General features: G+C 47.1%; 2 protein-coding genes across 3 annotated transcripts in view; both read left to right on the forward strand.

The window, feature by feature from the left end:
- Position 1: 1 nt before the first annotated feature.
- On the forward strand, positions 2-4,587 carry LOC106894265 (trimeric intracellular cation channel type A). 2 transcript variants are annotated; one of them, XM_014952848.1, is made up of 6 exons: positions 2-63; positions 436-592; positions 1,096-1,280; positions 1,897-1,984; positions 2,075-2,192; positions 2,459-4,587. In XM_014952848.1, exons 2-6 carry the CDS (start codon positions 447-449, stop codon positions 2,678-2,680), a joined length of 759 nt encoding a protein of 252 aa, XP_014808334.1. In that variant the 5' UTR covers positions 2-63; positions 436-446; the 3' UTR covers positions 2,681-4,587. The 2 variants fall into 2 exon arrangements, with proteins under 2 accessions (XP_014808334.1, XP_014808333.1); XM_014952847.1 differs by having other exon boundaries at positions 10-592.
- A 4,145-nt stretch (positions 4,588-8,732) lies between these two features.
- Positions 8,733-16,651, forward strand: part of NWD1 (NACHT and WD repeat domain containing 1) — a 16,414-nt gene continuing 8,495 nt past the window's right edge. Inside the window, exons 1-6 of the mRNA XM_014952798.1 lie at positions 8,733-9,062; positions 11,220-11,305; positions 12,002-12,235; positions 13,231-13,519; positions 14,201-15,473; positions 15,887-16,090. Of these exons, the coding sequence (XP_014808284.1) occupies positions 8,759-9,062; positions 11,220-11,305; positions 12,002-12,235; positions 13,231-13,519; positions 14,201-15,473; positions 15,887-16,090 (2,390 nt within the window). The 5' untranslated portion in view covers positions 8,733-8,758. The remainder of the gene's footprint in view (positions 9,063-11,219; positions 11,306-12,001; positions 12,236-13,230; positions 13,520-14,200; positions 15,474-15,886; positions 16,091-16,651) is intronic.

The raw sequence follows: 16,651 nt of genomic DNA on the forward strand, positions 1-16,651 counted from the left end.
AAGAGCTGAACAGATTGTTCATGAATTCTAGAGGGCACCTAGGTTGAAGCAATGGAGAGAATGGTACTAGTATGCATTTTATTTTTAGACTGTAAAAAGACACTGATTTCAAAGGGAAAAAATGTTCTTTCTGATTGCAGTGAGTAGCAGCAAATACAGGAGAGAAACTCTTAGCCAATTCTTAAACTTCTAATGACATGGTTTATATGAAACCTTACGGGGGGGCTGCAAGCTCCGAGCATACATAGCACTTCTTGACAGTATCTGGTACTTGTTCAGGCTCCACAGAATATACATTTTTAAGTTTTGTTTTACAAGCACTTTTCTTTGACGTGTTTTGATGGAGAACATGCACCACCAGCCTCTTTCTTGGAGGGTCTTGAAGTTTCAGTTTATTTGCTGAATCCGCCTTCTCATGTCGAATTTGCTTCACAGGAGCCGTGGAGATGTCTCGTAAGAGCCCTTTTGCCTCCTGGCTCTGTGCTATGCTCCACTGCTTCGGAAGTTACATACTTGCTGATCTCTTACTTGGAGAATCACCTATTGATTACTTCAGCAATAACTCCAGTGTCATCCTGGCCACCGCGGTCTGGTGAGTCTTTTTGCACTTCACCCGATTTATTAAGCGCGAGGCACCTTGCTCAGATTATCTGGGGAAAGAAGAGGTGGGGTGAGGTAGTCTCTGAGCCTTTTGCATTCCTAGATCTAGGCTGGGGTTTCTTGGAGCAGTTGTCCAGTGCTTTGATTGTGTGGGCCAGTCCTGTCACTGGGCATTTCTATTCATAGCCCCCGTGGCTGAATTGCAGCCAAACCGCCGGAGCAGCTTGCACCGACTGATACCGCTGAGAGCAGCAGAGGGGCACCTTTGGGGGCACTTTCTTCATCATGTTAGTGAAACGTGCACAAATTAACCACAGCTACTCCAAGTTTAATTTCCTCAGTGCATAAGGGTTGTATATGCTTTGGCACGACAGAACCGGCGTTTCCTTCTTCTGACATAATTCAGGGTGACACCACAGCACTCTTAATCCTCTCTATGCGTCCCAGATCAGGACAAACAAATGGGTCCTTAAACTTTTCATGGTTTTGTTCCAGGTATTTGATATTCTTCTGTCCCATGAACCTCTTCTACAAGTGTGTTAGCTTTCTGCCCATGAAGCTCATCTTTGTGGCAATGAAGGAGGTGGTCAGAGTTCGCAAAATTGCAGCTGGGGTCCACCATGCTCATCACCGTTACCACCACGGGTGGTTCATCATGATGGCTACTGGCTGGGTCAAAGGTGAGACACCAGATACTCTTAATGCAGCCAGGAGGTGCCCAGCCCCCCAAGGAGGGACAGGAGAATCTGTGAATGAGGTTTAAGGTGGCCACATGGCTCGGTGCTGAGCAGGCTGGAGGGAGGATGTGGCCCAGGTGGCTTCAGGCACTCAGTTCCCTAGAACACAGGTATTTATTCCTACTCGCAGAATGGTTGTCAGTTGAGTCATCATCTGACTTTAAAGAGGCATGAACTGGAGTCACTATCAAATATGGGGTTGGAATTCAGGAATTCTTTATTCTTTCTCCTGTGTTCTATTGTCTCTGGTCTATCTTTTCAGGGGGTTTCTACTGGAACTGAAACAGCCTGGTCAGTTTGCCTTTAGCTTTTGTTTGGAGCAAGCATTTGAGCATCAGGAAATGGAACAGAGACAAATGCCCTTTCCCTTCATCAGGAAACACTTTACAGGGTCTAGAAAGTGCTCTGTTGTTTTAGTCTAACTTCTTTTAAATTTGGGAAGAATGGCATGAAACTTTTGTTCCCCTTAAGTTATCCTTATCCCTTGGGGACGTAGAAAAGGCAGCAGAGCTCTCCTCTGGTGTGGCAATTCTGGCTGCTCACTTTTACTGTTTCACAGGTTCTGGTGTTGCCTTGTTGTCTAACTTTGAGCAACTGCTGCGTGGGGTCTGGAAGCCAGAAACAAACGAAGTTCTTCGTATGTCCTTGTAAGTAGGTAGCCTGTAAATTCTCTGTCAGACCAAAAATTTCGGGACTGGGTGCAAACCTTCAGGAAAACTTTTTTCTTTCTCTTCTAGCCCTACAAAGGCTAGTCTGTACGGCACAATCCTCTTCACTCTGCAACAAACTCATTGGCTCCCTATCTCCGAAGCCAACCTCATCTTCTTTTTCACCATGTTCATGATAGTTTGCAAGGTAAGTTCACAACAGGTTTGCTACAGACTTAAACTGCCGGGGGTCTACCTTCCTGAGCCACTCCTGAGGGGACTGGGAAGATCTGCTCAGGAAATTATAGGCTAAATTCTCCATCACCTGAGCAGTACAAGGTCCTTGTGATACAGTTTTGAGTGATGTACCAATAGGGACATTTATCTGGGGCAAGTGGAATGCCCCTCACTAGTTAGTATTTCATAGCTGGCATATGTGATCTCTAACTTGAAGTATTCACTGTTTCCTGGCAGGTTTTCATGACAGCAACTCACTCTCATGCCTCACCTTTTGCTCCAGTGGAAAACTGCATCTGCCCAGTTTTCTTTGGCTCGGTTTCCAGTGGACACAGTAGCCACCACCATGATCAGCACGGGGCCTCCCATGAGGTTTCCCACCCTCCACCTCCTCCTGCAAAGTCAAAAGAGGAGCTAAATGAAGGCACAAGGAAACGGAAAGCAAAAAAAGCTGAATAAAAAAGCAACCACACAGTAAATAGGCCAAGAAGATTCTTCCAGAGCTGAGTCTCAAAAGCCACCTGTGACCTCCTTTATCCTCCAGTCCTTCTCTCAGACTCCAGAGGAGAGGTGGAAGCCAGGACACTGCCCAACGGGTCCCTGAATTTCATTTGTGCTCTCTGTGCTGCTGCTTGGTCTCTGTCTCTCTATTCTGATCATATTTTCAGGGATTTGCAGATTTGTGCCAGGATGCCAAGCGGGTGCCAGTTCCTAAGCTGTCAGCAATTATGATGCAGCATTTTGAGTTGATGTATAATCCCTCCCTGTGTTTATTTATGAATCGAGGTAATGGTTTGTGCTCCTGTGACTCCTAAGTTCCTTTGAGTTTTCATTGACCTTTTTGATGGCTACCAAAACACCACAGTGGTTAGATACAATGTGGAAATTGGATTTTATACTCAAGGAAATTAAATGGTCTCATATGAGGCTGATGTAATTTCTCCTAGCTCCCATATCTGCCATATCTCCAATTAATGTGACATTTTATATGCAATAAGGACATCGACCCTGGTGTCCTGGCCAAACTCCGTTTCTCTCACTTAAGTTCCCTCTGATTCTTAATGGCCAGAACATCCTCACTTTCTTAACGATGTCTGTGTTTGCAAGAGCTCTGAAGCTGTGAAACGCTCCCAGTGCAAAGTATTTGTACTGTTCTTATTCTAAACTTGTTGCTGCACGTTGTTTATAATAGTGTGTCCCACCTCAAACCTGGTCATGTTTCACCAGGGGAGAAGCACAGTTCTGCTTTGTTTGTAATCCTGTGGGAGACAGGAAGGGTGTGTGAGTGTAAATAAGTATTTATTACTATTTATTTGTAACTGCCAGGGCACTTCATTAATGGGCCTGAAACTGGCTTTCTTAAAATGTTGCATCTTTCTATGGAGAATGGGATACTTCTAAATACAGTCCTAAGCCCCTGGCTGGTGTGTGCTTGGAGCAGTGATTTTCACGTGCTGAAGGACACCCCCAGCACTCACTGGATGCAGGAAGGAACATTTCTGATATTCCCAAATTAAGACAGAAAGGCCGAAGAAGCGGATTTCACACCAGCTGATTACAGCTGCTTTCAAGGACTGATAAACACACACCAGCTGAAGATAGCAATTATCCTTTGTAGGTCCTTTTTGGCCAAACTAGTGCTCTGTGAGAGCAGCTTGTGCCCAGTGAGTGAAGGACACGAAATGCCTTGCCTGCCTCAGGGAGGAGTCTTGTCAGTTCGTTCACGTTCTGCTTAGTGAATCCTGCCTTTTAGACTAGTTTTAAGCTGTTCTTAGAACTGATTTTGTCCTTTAAAAGTGTCAACTTAAGCACCAGAACTTGTGCTGAGGGCTTTTTAACCACCAAGGGCTGGGATTGCTGCCATGGAAGTGGCACATGTTGGGACATGGCACTGGGCATCCCAGTCAGGAGCATGTTGCCACCCCCAGCAGCGAGGTTTGCCGTTGCCATCTTGCAACCGAGAACAGAAACAGGAGGATTTAAGAAAAGCATCTTTATTTTTTTTTGTGCTTCCCCGTTCCAAACTGAAATTGATGGTTAATTAAAAATAATAATAACAAAATATTCTTTTCTACAAGGGGATGAAAGCCAGTACGAAAGGTCAAATGATTTGTGGGTTTGGGGTTTTGACAGTGCCTTAATTTTGTGAGTTTCCCCCCCTCTTCAGTAGAACACAGCAGTTCTGCCTGACAGCTCAACGGGCTGGTTTTGCAGATACTGGTCTACTGAAACCTGATGTATCACACAAGCATGCACAAGACTATAAATGTTTTATGAGATGTCTGATTCAAGGGGAATTTTGTTTTATAAAAGCCGTCAACAAATAAAAATTGTGAAGTGACTCTTGACTGTCTGCTGGCACTCGAGGAAATGTGTGGTTCTTTTACTCTCCCCAGTCTCAGAAGCCACACGCTCCTTGATCTACTTAAAGTCTCCTTGACCCAATGACAAAATGATTCTACCTGAAGAGGGATGAGACTTTGGTATGTCCTACAAGTCTGCCTGAGCCTCTTATAAATGGAAATAACCCCATAAAAGGTCCGTTGCTTGTGTTGTATTTGCAGTGTTGTCATCCAAGCAGACTTTCTGAGATTTCAGGGAGGAAAATAAGGGAATTAACTTCCTTTGGTGTTTATACCAGTTGATTCTGGCTTTCCTTTTGTCACTATAAGGAGGAGGAGGAGGACATTCACCTGGGACAGGTAAATACACACACATGCATACAACTTCCCCCCCCAATTCCAGCATATTTATATGGAGTTTCAGTATTTCTATTTAAAACTGAAATCTACCTGGCTCACTAAGTGAAGACCTGCAAAGGGCTGTTTATTTTCTGAAGGGTTTCACTTCTCTCCCCCGAGATGTAACTCTCTTAAAACTCTTAATACTCTTAAATTTATCAGAGCAGTTGAGAATATAAATTGGGTTGGAATGTGGGATTTCAAGGCTCTGTATGACCCAACCAGTGGAAAAAAGGCTCAGTGCAAACCTCTGTGACATCCCTTTCATCTGTTATGAACAAATTTTGCTCAGGACCTGGACAGAACAACAAATGAGGAGGCTGATGAGAGTCCATATTTCAAGTGCTTTGTAAACTCCCCAAATGGAGGGTGGGAGAGGAGCAGGTCGGGGCTTAGACTTCCCCGGGACAGACGTCATTCCCTCCGAAGATGTCCTGATCTGCTAACTCCTGATACTAACTCCAGCGACATGGGGCTAAATTTAGCACTAGATTTAATCCTCAAAGAGGCCCTGGTTGCCTGATGGAAAAAGCAAAGTGTTTCAGTTGCTGCTCTCAGCGTTTCTCGGTGATTGATTGACAGGTTTCCCTTTTCTCTTACCCAGAGCGAGCCAAACCCAGCCCGTCCAGCCTTTTCATCCTCAAAAGATCAGCTTCACAGACAGGGAAAGCTCTCCAGCCCTTAATGTGTTTGTAGACAAAAAAAAAAAAAGACCCCAGAGGATAATTTTACAGAAAGCATTAATAATTCTTCACAGTGAATGAAGTGAAATAAAAAGGAGGCCAAAGGGAAGAATTTCTATAGGGAAAAGCTTATGTGAGATGGGGCAAAGTCAATCAACCCACCAGAGCCCCACGGCAGAGCAGCCCCTGTTCTCTTGTTTTCCTCAGTGTGTACACATCCTTCCACATTTCAACCAAATTCTATAGTCCAACGAAGCGGAAAGACCCAGAGGATAAAGATGGATGTTCCCTTGGCATCTCCTGAGTTGTTCCTTTCAAAGCCTGCCAGGTAATTAGCTGCCAGCCCCCGCTTCCTCCCGCAGCCCATTTCATGTGGTGTAAAAAGGTGTAAAGCACCAGATCCGTGCTTTATTTGGACCCCCAGCTATAATCCTCTGCTTTCCAGTTCTTGTGCTGGTCTTTAAAGGACATGCCTGGTGGCTGTAAGAGGAGAGGGAGGATTATAGGGAGGTAAGGCTGGTACAGCCAGCTTTCTGCTGCAGCAGGGAGTTCTCTCTCAAGATACTTTTAGCTTCTTTGCCAAAATAATGAGAAATCAGAACATACATCTATAAAAGATTTTCTAGAAAGCTCACAAAGATAGTTTGAGCTTCTTCCTCTAGTAAGAAGGAAGGGCACTACTAAGCAATGGGGAAAATACGGGGTCGATACCAAAGCTGAGACACTCACTGGGCACAAAGGGCTGGTATTTGGACAAATAGCCAAATTTGGAGAAATTTGGATATCTGATTTGGATATCTGCCTCTTTAGGATGCTCTGTTGGCCCCGAGGAGATCCGGTTTGTCCCGTGTGCCCGTCCACTGCAAGAAAAGGCCAATTCAAGGGGTTTGGATTTCATTAGTGCGGTCCTTTGCTTGGTGAACACCAACAAAATTACCTCCCAGCGAAGAATTTAATCCTGCTCCCACGTGGGCTGTAGAGGTGGCAGCCTGGGAGTGAGCTGGGGGGGAGGAAACGAGGGCTCAGGGAACAGACAGACAGACGGCGAGGAAACAAGCTCCATGTCATGCCAGAGCTGGTGAGGAAACAAGCTCCATGTCATGCCAGAGCTCACATTGCCATCCTGACTCACAGTTGCTACTCACTTCAGCTCTGCAGTGACATTTCTGACAAAAAGGAGGTGCCAATGGTGCTCAGATCAACAATCAGGCCCATCTTTGAGTCTGGGCTCTCTTTTACACATGCATTTGCATCTTTCACCCATTATCCCCAGAAAAAGAACCATTTATAGTATTTTCTATCGCGACTCCTATCTGTTTCCTGTATGTCCCAGAAGAGAATCTGGGGAGGAAATTTTTTAGAGAGCTTGTATATGTAACATTTTAGGAAGAATCGGTGTGAGACAGTGATTTTCTCTTAGCTTTAGGGCACAGGTAGGCTATAGATGTGGAATGCAGGAAAACAGGTCTGAGATGTTTAGAGGCTTGAACATTTTTATAGCCTGAGGAAATCCAAGATCTCACTGGAAAAGATTTGGTTGGCTGATTTTGTTTGGTTTTGATCTGCAAATTACAGAAAGCTCCCCGGAAACCGTAACAAACACCCTGTGCTCCTGCTGAAAGCAAGTGCTGCTTTCCCAATTACCCCAGCCCCTGATGCTGCTCAATTGAGGCAGCAGATTTTGACTTTCCAAAAAAAGATCTGCTCCTTTGGGGACTTCTGGTCCTGCTGCAACCAACTGCCTGCTGATTTTCTTTGATGTGTTACTGACAGGAATTGGTGCAATCAATAGGTATACGCAGCGTGAGATGCTTCTAGCACATCACAGACTGCAGTGCCTTGAAGAACAGTCCAAAAATCCCTGACTTTAGAGTCCTAAAGTTGGCTTAAATTAGATTGAGACTAATATAGGTTAAACCCTAATGTTTGTCTCTTAAGGGAAGATGCTTCGTCTCCCTGCCCGTTTGATTTATGACAGATTAGGATGTCGGTTAATCTCCTCTTACTTGGCTAGATGACTGTGGAGATTAATCAAGTATCGTCTGCAAAAGGAATCCATAAATACAGATTACTAATTTTTCTTTAATTATTCTCCTGTATGCCAGAGGGATACACAGGGAGCACAAGCCAAGGACAGACACCAGCCTCTTAAATCTCATTTCATGAGAGAAACAGAAAAACCGCAGCAGCTGCTCTGGCTGATACTGGTTTTCTCTGACATGCTCAGTTCAGTTTCCTGAAAAAGGCAAAAAAAACCCACAGAAATAATAGATTCTGGTCTCCTGTGAGAAAATGAGGAAGCAGAGAGTGGTTCCGAGTGAGTGAATCTGCTTGGCTGGTACAGCACCAGCTCTGCTTCCACAGCACGTGGAGAAAGCAGCATTTCTTAGGGGAAAAGCCACACGGAGCAAATCCAGCCACACGTATTGAAACAAAGTGAAATAACAACCTGCTGGGAATGCTGGAAATGAGACCAGTGTGGAAGACAGACACTGAAAAGCACGTTCTGTGGATGTGAGGTGGAGACATGTACTATTTTAGGGCCTCTGCCGAGATGGTTGCACCAGTTGCCTCCTCTCCCCGTGTGTTCCAAGAGAATTTGGACAAAGATGTTCTTTTTCCACTTGTTCTTTGTCGACAGCAGCAGTTTCCTGCCTCTGAGCTTGTAAATGACTCCATTTTCTTTTCTACCTTTTCCCATGTGCTGCTATTTGGGGGCTGGTACCCCAGTCCAAACACAGCCCTAAAGAAGTGAGTGTTTATTGTGCACAGTTTAAACACCTTTCAGTAAATTGACTCTTGCACAGCTTGACAAAAGGCAAATAGTGACAGGGCACAGGCATCCTCCCTTGGTGGTAAGAAACCTCCTTTTAACGGCTGAGAGTCTGAACCATAAAGGATACTGGGACTGACAGGCTTGGGTGATGCTAAAATATGAGACAATTATCTCTAAAACAGTGGAGGATGGTGAACAAAGGGAGCTCAGGTGTACAGCACCTGACAGGGAGCACATTTAGTGCTTAGAAAGAGACCCCAGGGATCCTGCCCAAGTGACAAACACCGGTTGCTATAGAGATATCCCTCCTCTTCAAACACAGACGGATGGCTCCGGGATGCGCTGGAGTTTCACTGCATCTCAGTGCAGACAGTCAACCAACTGTCTCCCTAAGTGGCTGAAATTTTCCCAGGTTTTCCTTAAAAGAAGGAACCAGCCAGCTTTCTGGAGAGAGGTACCGCTGACCGGTGTCGTTGCCGTTAGTCACCCCCTCTCTAACGAGGGGGAGAGCCCGGGGAGCCCCGAGAACAGCATGAGCTTCAGTCCAGACACACGTCGGGATCTCCTCTGTGGGAAGATGGTTCCTCTCCCTTTCCAGCCCTCCAGCCTGGTCCAAATCTTCATCAGCTCAGTTTTTGCAGGTAAATAAGCTGAAAAGTCCTGAAGCTGCTGAACGCATCAGGCACTCTCACTGCTAGAGCCTGCACCGTGCTGAGACTGCTGTGCTCAGCAGAGAAGCCGTGAGCTGGCAGCTTCGTTTGAAAGCAAAGGTGCCTGTAATCTGCTGCATTTTATATAAGGCTTTCTTCTGTCACACCCAATTTGCACTTAGAAGGTGTGGGAGATGGCAGAATTCCACATTAGTTCAGGAACTAATGAATGGTGTTTGTGGTGAAGCCAAATTCACCCCGGGCTCGGTGCAGCGCAAACGCCCGTCCGCACGCAGGGCAGCAAACTCTGCAGGCTTTGCTCCAAACCCCAGGGCAAAAACACATTTGATTCCCATCCGCCCCGGTAACAGCAAGAAATATTTGTGCAGAACTTCTCTTCTTGGAGAATATCCAAGTTATTTCCCACTTCCTCTGCCTACCGGGACACGGTTGCCAGACTGAGCTCCTGAAGAGGGAACTGGCAGTGGGCGGCGGTGACTCAGATTTTCAGGAATCACAAAACTCAAGTTTCCCCTTCTGCTGAAAATCATTCCCTCTGCCTCCATTTTAAAATAAAAAACCCTATAGGCTTAGACAGGCTCTCAGTTCCTCAAAAAATGCCTTCCAAAGAAAGGCTGATACTGCAGCATCTCCTGCAGTGGGAGGCACAGCCATGATGTGCTGTTTGGAGAGCGAGGTGTTCCCAGCCCGAGCAGATGGGTCAGCATTTACAGAAACGGTCACCGTTGAGGTTTCTGGAAGGAACGTGTAAGAACTGCAGAGAATCTGAAATTAGTGGGCGTAGAAGGGCACAGCTGCTGTTAAGATCTCACCCACACCACCTGTCCGAGTGCCGGTAGCCCTCATGTATTTCCAAGAACAGTTTGGGGATGAAGGATGTGACGTGGGATTGGATTTTCACCAAGAGAGGGGGTTATAAGTCAAAACCCACTCTCACTGTAAGATTTAGAATTCCTGCAGGCTGGAGAGTAAAGGGACACAAGGATTTCCTGTAACTACCACAGCCTCAGTGAGAGCTAATGAATTATTCCAGGGGTATTTCGCTGTGAGCGATTGCTCCCCGTTGGACAGCAGAGCAGACATGATAATTCCTGACCCAAGGGAGCCCTTTCCTCATCTGACACTGGCCCAGACTTCATTAGCGATCACTTTTCACTTAGAACAGTCCCAAGGAAAGCTGCAGATACAGCCATTCCCCCGCCTAATTTTAGCCTTCCCTCTTGTATTACTTTATCACATGATTATGTGCCATGAATCTTTGCATAATTTGGGGGAGAGAATACTCCGATTCTGAAGAAATTATAATCTCATATGATAGAACATATGTAAGGAGAAAAACATCCTTTATATTCTCCATATCTTTTAATTTTGCCTGTGTGAAAATTATCCATGAAAATAAGAGCAGTGGAGGGGAGGGGGTGTGTGTGGGGGCTGGGAGCTAGCACTCATGCTTCTGTTGGTGCACATGTCTGTGATGCCTCTTCTCCTGCTTGGTTTGTCTTCCTAATTTATCTTAAATCTACTTGGTTTGTTGGCTGATTTCATTTAGCAACTATGTCACTTCACAGGTGCCACAAAGATTTTTCTAGAAAGTGGTAAGCTCTTGTAAAAAGCACAGCAGGGGAAGCAGCTTAAAAATTTACCAGACTTGACTCTGGATGAAGGATTCCCCGTGGGTAGAATTGCCTTTTATAGGAGCTGTTTATCACCCTGAGATGGCCAACACTGTGGCTGAGTGGTCTCAAAACAGGATGGAGGATTTGCCGCAGCAAGATGTTAAGAAATACATTTTTTCTTGATCAATGCTGCTGTATTGTATTCCGTAACTATGCAACCCAAAATTTCCAGATCCAGAGTTTCCATATTAGCAAATAAAACCCCGGTGTGAGAAGCCAGTACGTAGCCCTGAAAATGCACTCACACTGGTAACGGGCACAAGCCTTGCAGACATCTGGAAACCACAGTTTTACAAGACGTAACCACAACACCATCGATATGAAACTGGGCATAGATCAGATGATAGCAACACCCACTGCATCCTCTGTGACAAAGAGGTGACAGTGACAAAGAGACAACCTGGCTCTAAAGCCCTAACTTCTGGTGCCTTGCACGATTCCTCCCCTGCAGACATGGCTAAGGAGAGAGAGACCCTCCTGGAGAAAGCGTACCCAGAGGTGCAGGCCTTCTGTCAGAAGCACGGCCTCATGCTTGAGGTAAATAACTTCTCTCTATCCCATCCTGGTCTCCACCAAAATATGTGTGACAGAGGAAAAAGCCCCAAAAGCTCAGAGGTTTTCCATCTCCTTAGGAGCCTCTCAGAAGTCAAATACTGCTGTATCGACTTCCTGGAGCTTTTGTATTAAGTATAATTCTGTGCTTGAGTCATATGGATTTCCATGAAGATTTAGGTGGCCAACCATCTTCAAGCACCTGGACACGAGGGTTTACATGATCCCTGTGTTTCTATATTCAAATGGAAAAAAGTTACATGTGTAAATTCCACTGGGATACTACAGGGGTAGTTGAACTAGTCCTAATTATACTAATTAGCACACAACTTTTAGCATGTTGAAATGCAGGGGATCCTTATCTTCTATGATAGACAATAGGCTTGAAATGTTGCAGCAAATAACCTACAGTCCTAAGGTTCCTTGCCCTGAGTAAGTAAGTTGTTTACTTGGTCATCCATGGTCCAAATCCCTAAGTCTTTCACAGAAGAGATCTCTACCGAGTGATTTGGAATATCTCAGTGTCTCTTGCAGAGTTCCAGTAATTAAAGTTGCATACAACTAATGTCCAGACAGATTTAAAAATTAAACGTTGACAGAATGACTTCATTTTCCCCTTTCACTGTTTTAATGACAGTACTGACTAGTCTAAGAATATTAAAAAAATATATTTCTGTGCAGGTAATTGACTTGAGATGGGGCGTTTCTGAGCTTGTAGACTCTGACCCCAGAAACACACAACTCTCTCTGGAGGAAATCGAAGCCTGTCAGAAGCTGTCAGCTGGTCCCACCTTCATCGTAAGTGCCAGCGCCGTGGTGTGGACCCGGTCCCTGTGGCAGGGTGTCACGCTGCAAGGTGATACCTGTTCCACACTCTGCCCTACTCAACCCTCTCCCATCACTCCTTCTGACCACTGAAAGCTCCCGTGGCAGCAGCCAACCTTGGCTTCCTTGGAGAGCTTTGGTCACAGCCCCAAAGAGAACCCCACACCCAGAACTTTAAGGGGAGAGGAGGCTGAGACACCTGCAGAAGTGCCAGGTGTCTTTCTCAGGCTGTTTTGGTTTTAGAAAGGGAGAAAGTTTTGCTGAACAAAGAGAATAAATATACAGTCCCAGGGGGCACATTTGAAGCCACGAGTAAATAAATAAGCAATTAGGTATTTGTGTAAATTGTGCCTGATTTCCCCCGAGACACTTCCCCCAGAGGCAGCAATGGAGAAGCAGAGACCATGAGAGCCTCATCACAGCGTTCCTGCTCCCAGGAGCTCCCTGCAGCTCACACCTCTGCTATCAGCATCATTTGCATATGCAAATGGCACCAGGAGGCACTCGGGCAGTGTCTTCCCCAGACTGGTTCTCAGCAAGTACCTAGGAATCTCAGCAGAGCCAGCCACCAAGGTTTGACAACTCCCTCTTTGCTTTACACACCCCAGAAGGGCCCTGATCAATGTGGGTTTGTGCTCCAAGCTCATTCTGGCTGTTTCCAGGCTGGATACTGGGCACTGACCCCTTTCAGGATCCCCCTCTTCCCCAGCCCAGCCTTCAGTCCTACTAACAAGTCCCCAGTCTCAGTCCTGTGCCCTTTATTTTTGACCCCAAAGCCAATCCTACAGCACCGTTGGTGAAAGACCCCAAACCAATTCTGCTCTGTGCTTCCTCTGCCTCCCCCCCATCACCCTCCTCACCCCTGAGGAACAGCTGCTGTAAAGCTGCTTCTCCCCGACCACGGGGCAGGCTGGGACTCTGCCCGGCTGTCCCCATCTGACATGGAAGCCACCAGGGCGCCGTGGCTACCAGCAGGTTTTGGGAGCAGCCCTCCCTGGCAATCCCGAGGCAAGCAGCCAGGCCACATCCCAGCTGTCACCACAGAAGCAGCGCCTGAACACCAGACCTTTTTCTGCCTGTTTCAGGGACTCCTGGGGGACCGCTGCGGCCACCAGCCCGTGCCTCGGCTCATTGCAGAGAAGGAATTTGAGGCTCTAATTCTGCAGCTGCCCGGGGACTCTGCCCAGCTCCTGGCACAGTGGTACTGGCGGGATGAGAATGCTTTGCCCACGTGCTACGTGCTGCAGCCAGCTGAAAGGCAGGCCTGGTGTCACCTGGAGGGACGCGTGGCCTCGGCGCTGCGTGTGGCCGCCCTGAAGGCAGAGAGGTGTGGGCTAATGGGCCCAGAGCAGAGGCACCGCTACCACAAACCAGGTGTGTTCTGGCAGGGCTGTAACCTCCTCCTTCCAACCAGAGCTGTCAGGAGGTAAAACCCTTTGTTTCAGGACCACATGAGACTGTAGACAACAGGGAAGATGCAGGGATCCAACCAGAGCTGTCAGGAAGGAAAACCCTTTGTTTCAGGACAACACGAGACTGTAGACAAGAGGGAAGATGCAGGGAAGGAAAGTAAGTACCTGCCATATCCTGAATGCTGAGGAGCAAGGGTGGTGCTGACTTGCAAACAGTGATACAGCAGGTAGAAATGTTTCTCCTTTTCCCCCGCTCATCCCCCTGATCAGATCCAGCAGCGTGGCCAGCTCAGAGGACATGGGGAATGCTGACCTGCCAGCATCATGTGAAACACAGAAGAACCAAGGGATTTCACTGAATTTCACTGAATTTTTAGAGTTGGAAGGGACCATAGAGATCATCTAGTCCAACTCCCTTGCTGAAGCAGGATTGACTCCCATGTGCCAGCTTATGCCCGTTACCCCTTGTCCTCTCACTGGCAACCGTTGAAAAGAGTCTGGCTCCCTCCTCCTTCAAACCACCCTTTAGGTACTTATAGGCATTGATAAGGTCTCACATTAATGTTGATGGATAGGTTTTCCTGTGTTCTCTTCTGAAACCAAATGCTCACATCTCCCTTTTTTTAAAATTTTTTTTTCATAGCGATTGAATGGGAGATTGAACAGGGTCTCCTCAACACCCAGCAGAGCAACCCAGGGGCTTTCATATTCCTCAGAGAGTTTGAAGAGTCCAACAGACAAACCGGGCAAGGGACAACCAGCGAGCTGTTAGAAAAAGAGGACAATCTAGACAGTGAAGGAAAACAGCTGCTCAACAACCTTAAAGCAAAAATTGCAAGCTGTTATCCCCAACACCTCCAAGTACACACTCTGCCATGCAGGACAGACTCCGGGAACCCTCAGCGCAAGGAGAAGAATAAATACCTGAAACAACTTTGTGAGCAGTTCATTGCTGTCATTAATCACCAGATTTTAGAGAATCTTCCATACCGAGGACAGAGCAGTGAGGAGCCAGGGCGACTGCTGGAGGAGCTGGGCCACCACGCAGCTCTGTGCCTGAAGAACTGCCGGTTTTTCTGTGGGAGACAGAATTTATTGGATAACATTTTTCACTGCATCAGGCAGAACAATGATAAAACCCACACAACCCTCATCCTTTACGGGCCACCAGGCTGCGGAAAAACAGCTGTGATGTGCAAACTATCTGAGCAGGTACAAGCTGTTCTAGGGGAAGACAGTGTGGTTGTGATTCGTTTGCTGGGGACATCCCAGCTCAGTTCTGCCATTCACAGCCTGCTGAGGGACATTTGCCTCCAAGTCTGTTTAGCATTTGATTTACCACCACCTCCAACCCAAACCAAACAAGCTTGCAGTGATTTGGTCTTGTTCCTCAGTAAACTCCTCCTCACGGTCTCCCGTCGTGGCGCACACACCTTGGTGGTGTTCCTGGACTCTGTGGAGAGATTGCACCCTGGTGATGGTGCTCACAGATTCCACTGGCTCCCTCCAGATTGCCCTCCAAGGGTCCACATCATCATTTCCATCTCCACAGCAGAGCCTGATACTCTCAAAGCTCTCCAACACGCTGTGCCTGAGGCAGAAGCGTACTTTGAAGTAGGACCTTTAACCAGTGAGGAGGGGGAGGAGATGCTAGAGACACTCTTAGCGTCAGACAGACGACGGCTAAGCCCAGCTCAATGGGCTTATTTCCATCAGAGCTTCCCTAATGGTGGGCAAGCCCTGCTCTTCCAGCTGGCCTTCCACGAGGCCAGAAAATGGGCGTCTTACACTTCACCTTCAGAGCTAGTGGTTGCCAGCACAGCCCAGGAAGCCATGCACCATCTGTGGGAGAGACTGGAAAAGTCCCATGGCACAGTCCTTGTGGCTCACGTGCTCGGCTACATTGCTTCCTCACGGTGAGTGCTGCTGTATCTCTAATGGAACAGCCCATAATTCCTGCTCTTCATAGGGAATCTCTGTCTTAACACAGCCAAAACCAGTCAAGGCTCTCAGTTCTTGGAGCCTGTAAATGAGTTCATACGTATATTTAGCAAGCACAACATTCCTCTCATACCTGGCAGCCTGCTTCAAATATTGTCTTGAAGGGAGATGTTCTGGGATTACTTGGAAAAGGAAATCAATCTCTGTGGCTTATCCAGTGTCTAAGCTCTCAGCTGAGACTGCCACGTGTGCTTGTGAGCTTGTGATTTTTGGTGACTACTACTTTTTGAACTGCCAGAGTAGTCACTCACCCTCCCGCTACGCGTATCAGTAAACAGTAAGGAGGAGGATAAATAATTTCCTTTCGTATATCACACTTCACTTGCAGAAATGGGCTGTCAGAAATGGAGTTGAAGGACATTTTATCCCTTGACGATGAAGCTCTCTCAGAGATTCACCACTGCCACCTTCCTTCAAGTAAAACTATCCTGCGCCTTCCTCCTCTCCGCTGGGCACGGCTTCGCAGGGAGATGGGCGCGTGCCTGGCAGAACGGAAGGCAGACGGCTTCACCCTTCTCTGCTTTGCTCACAGGTACTCTTGGAGGGCAGAGAAGGAGAAGCCAAATCATAGAATCATAGAATGGTCTAGGTTGGAAGAGATCCTTGGGATCATCGAGTCCAACCATCTCCCCTACTCTACAGAGTCCTCCCCTACACCATGTCCCTCAGCACTGCATCTAAACGGCCCTTAAACACAGCCAGGGATGGGGACTCCACCCCCTCCCTGGGCAGCCTGTTCCAATGCCCGACCACTCTTTGGGTGAAAAATTCCTTCCTAATGTTCAATCTAAACCTCCCCTGTTGGAGCTTGAAGCCGTTCCCTCTCGTTCTGTCACTAATTACCTGTGAGAAGAGACCAGCACCAACCTCTCTACAGTGTCCTTTCACGAAGTTGTAGAGAGTGATGAGGTCTCCCCTCAGCCTCCTCTTCCTCACACTAACCAGCCCCAACTCCCTCAGCCGCTCCTCATACGATTTGTTTTCCAGCCCCCTCACCAGGTTCATTGCCCTCCTCTGCACTCGCTCCAGCACCTCCAGATCTCTCTTGGATTGAGGTGCCCAAAACTGGACACAATACTCGAGGTGTGGCCTC

The sequence above is a fragment of the Calidris pugnax genome, unplaced genomic scaffold (assembly GCF_001431845.1).
Source record: "Calidris pugnax isolate Ruff unplaced genomic scaffold, ASM143184v1 scaffold199, whole genome shotgun sequence".
In the NCBI taxonomy this organism is placed as follows: Eukaryota; Metazoa; Chordata; class Aves; order Charadriiformes; family Scolopacidae; genus Calidris; species Calidris pugnax.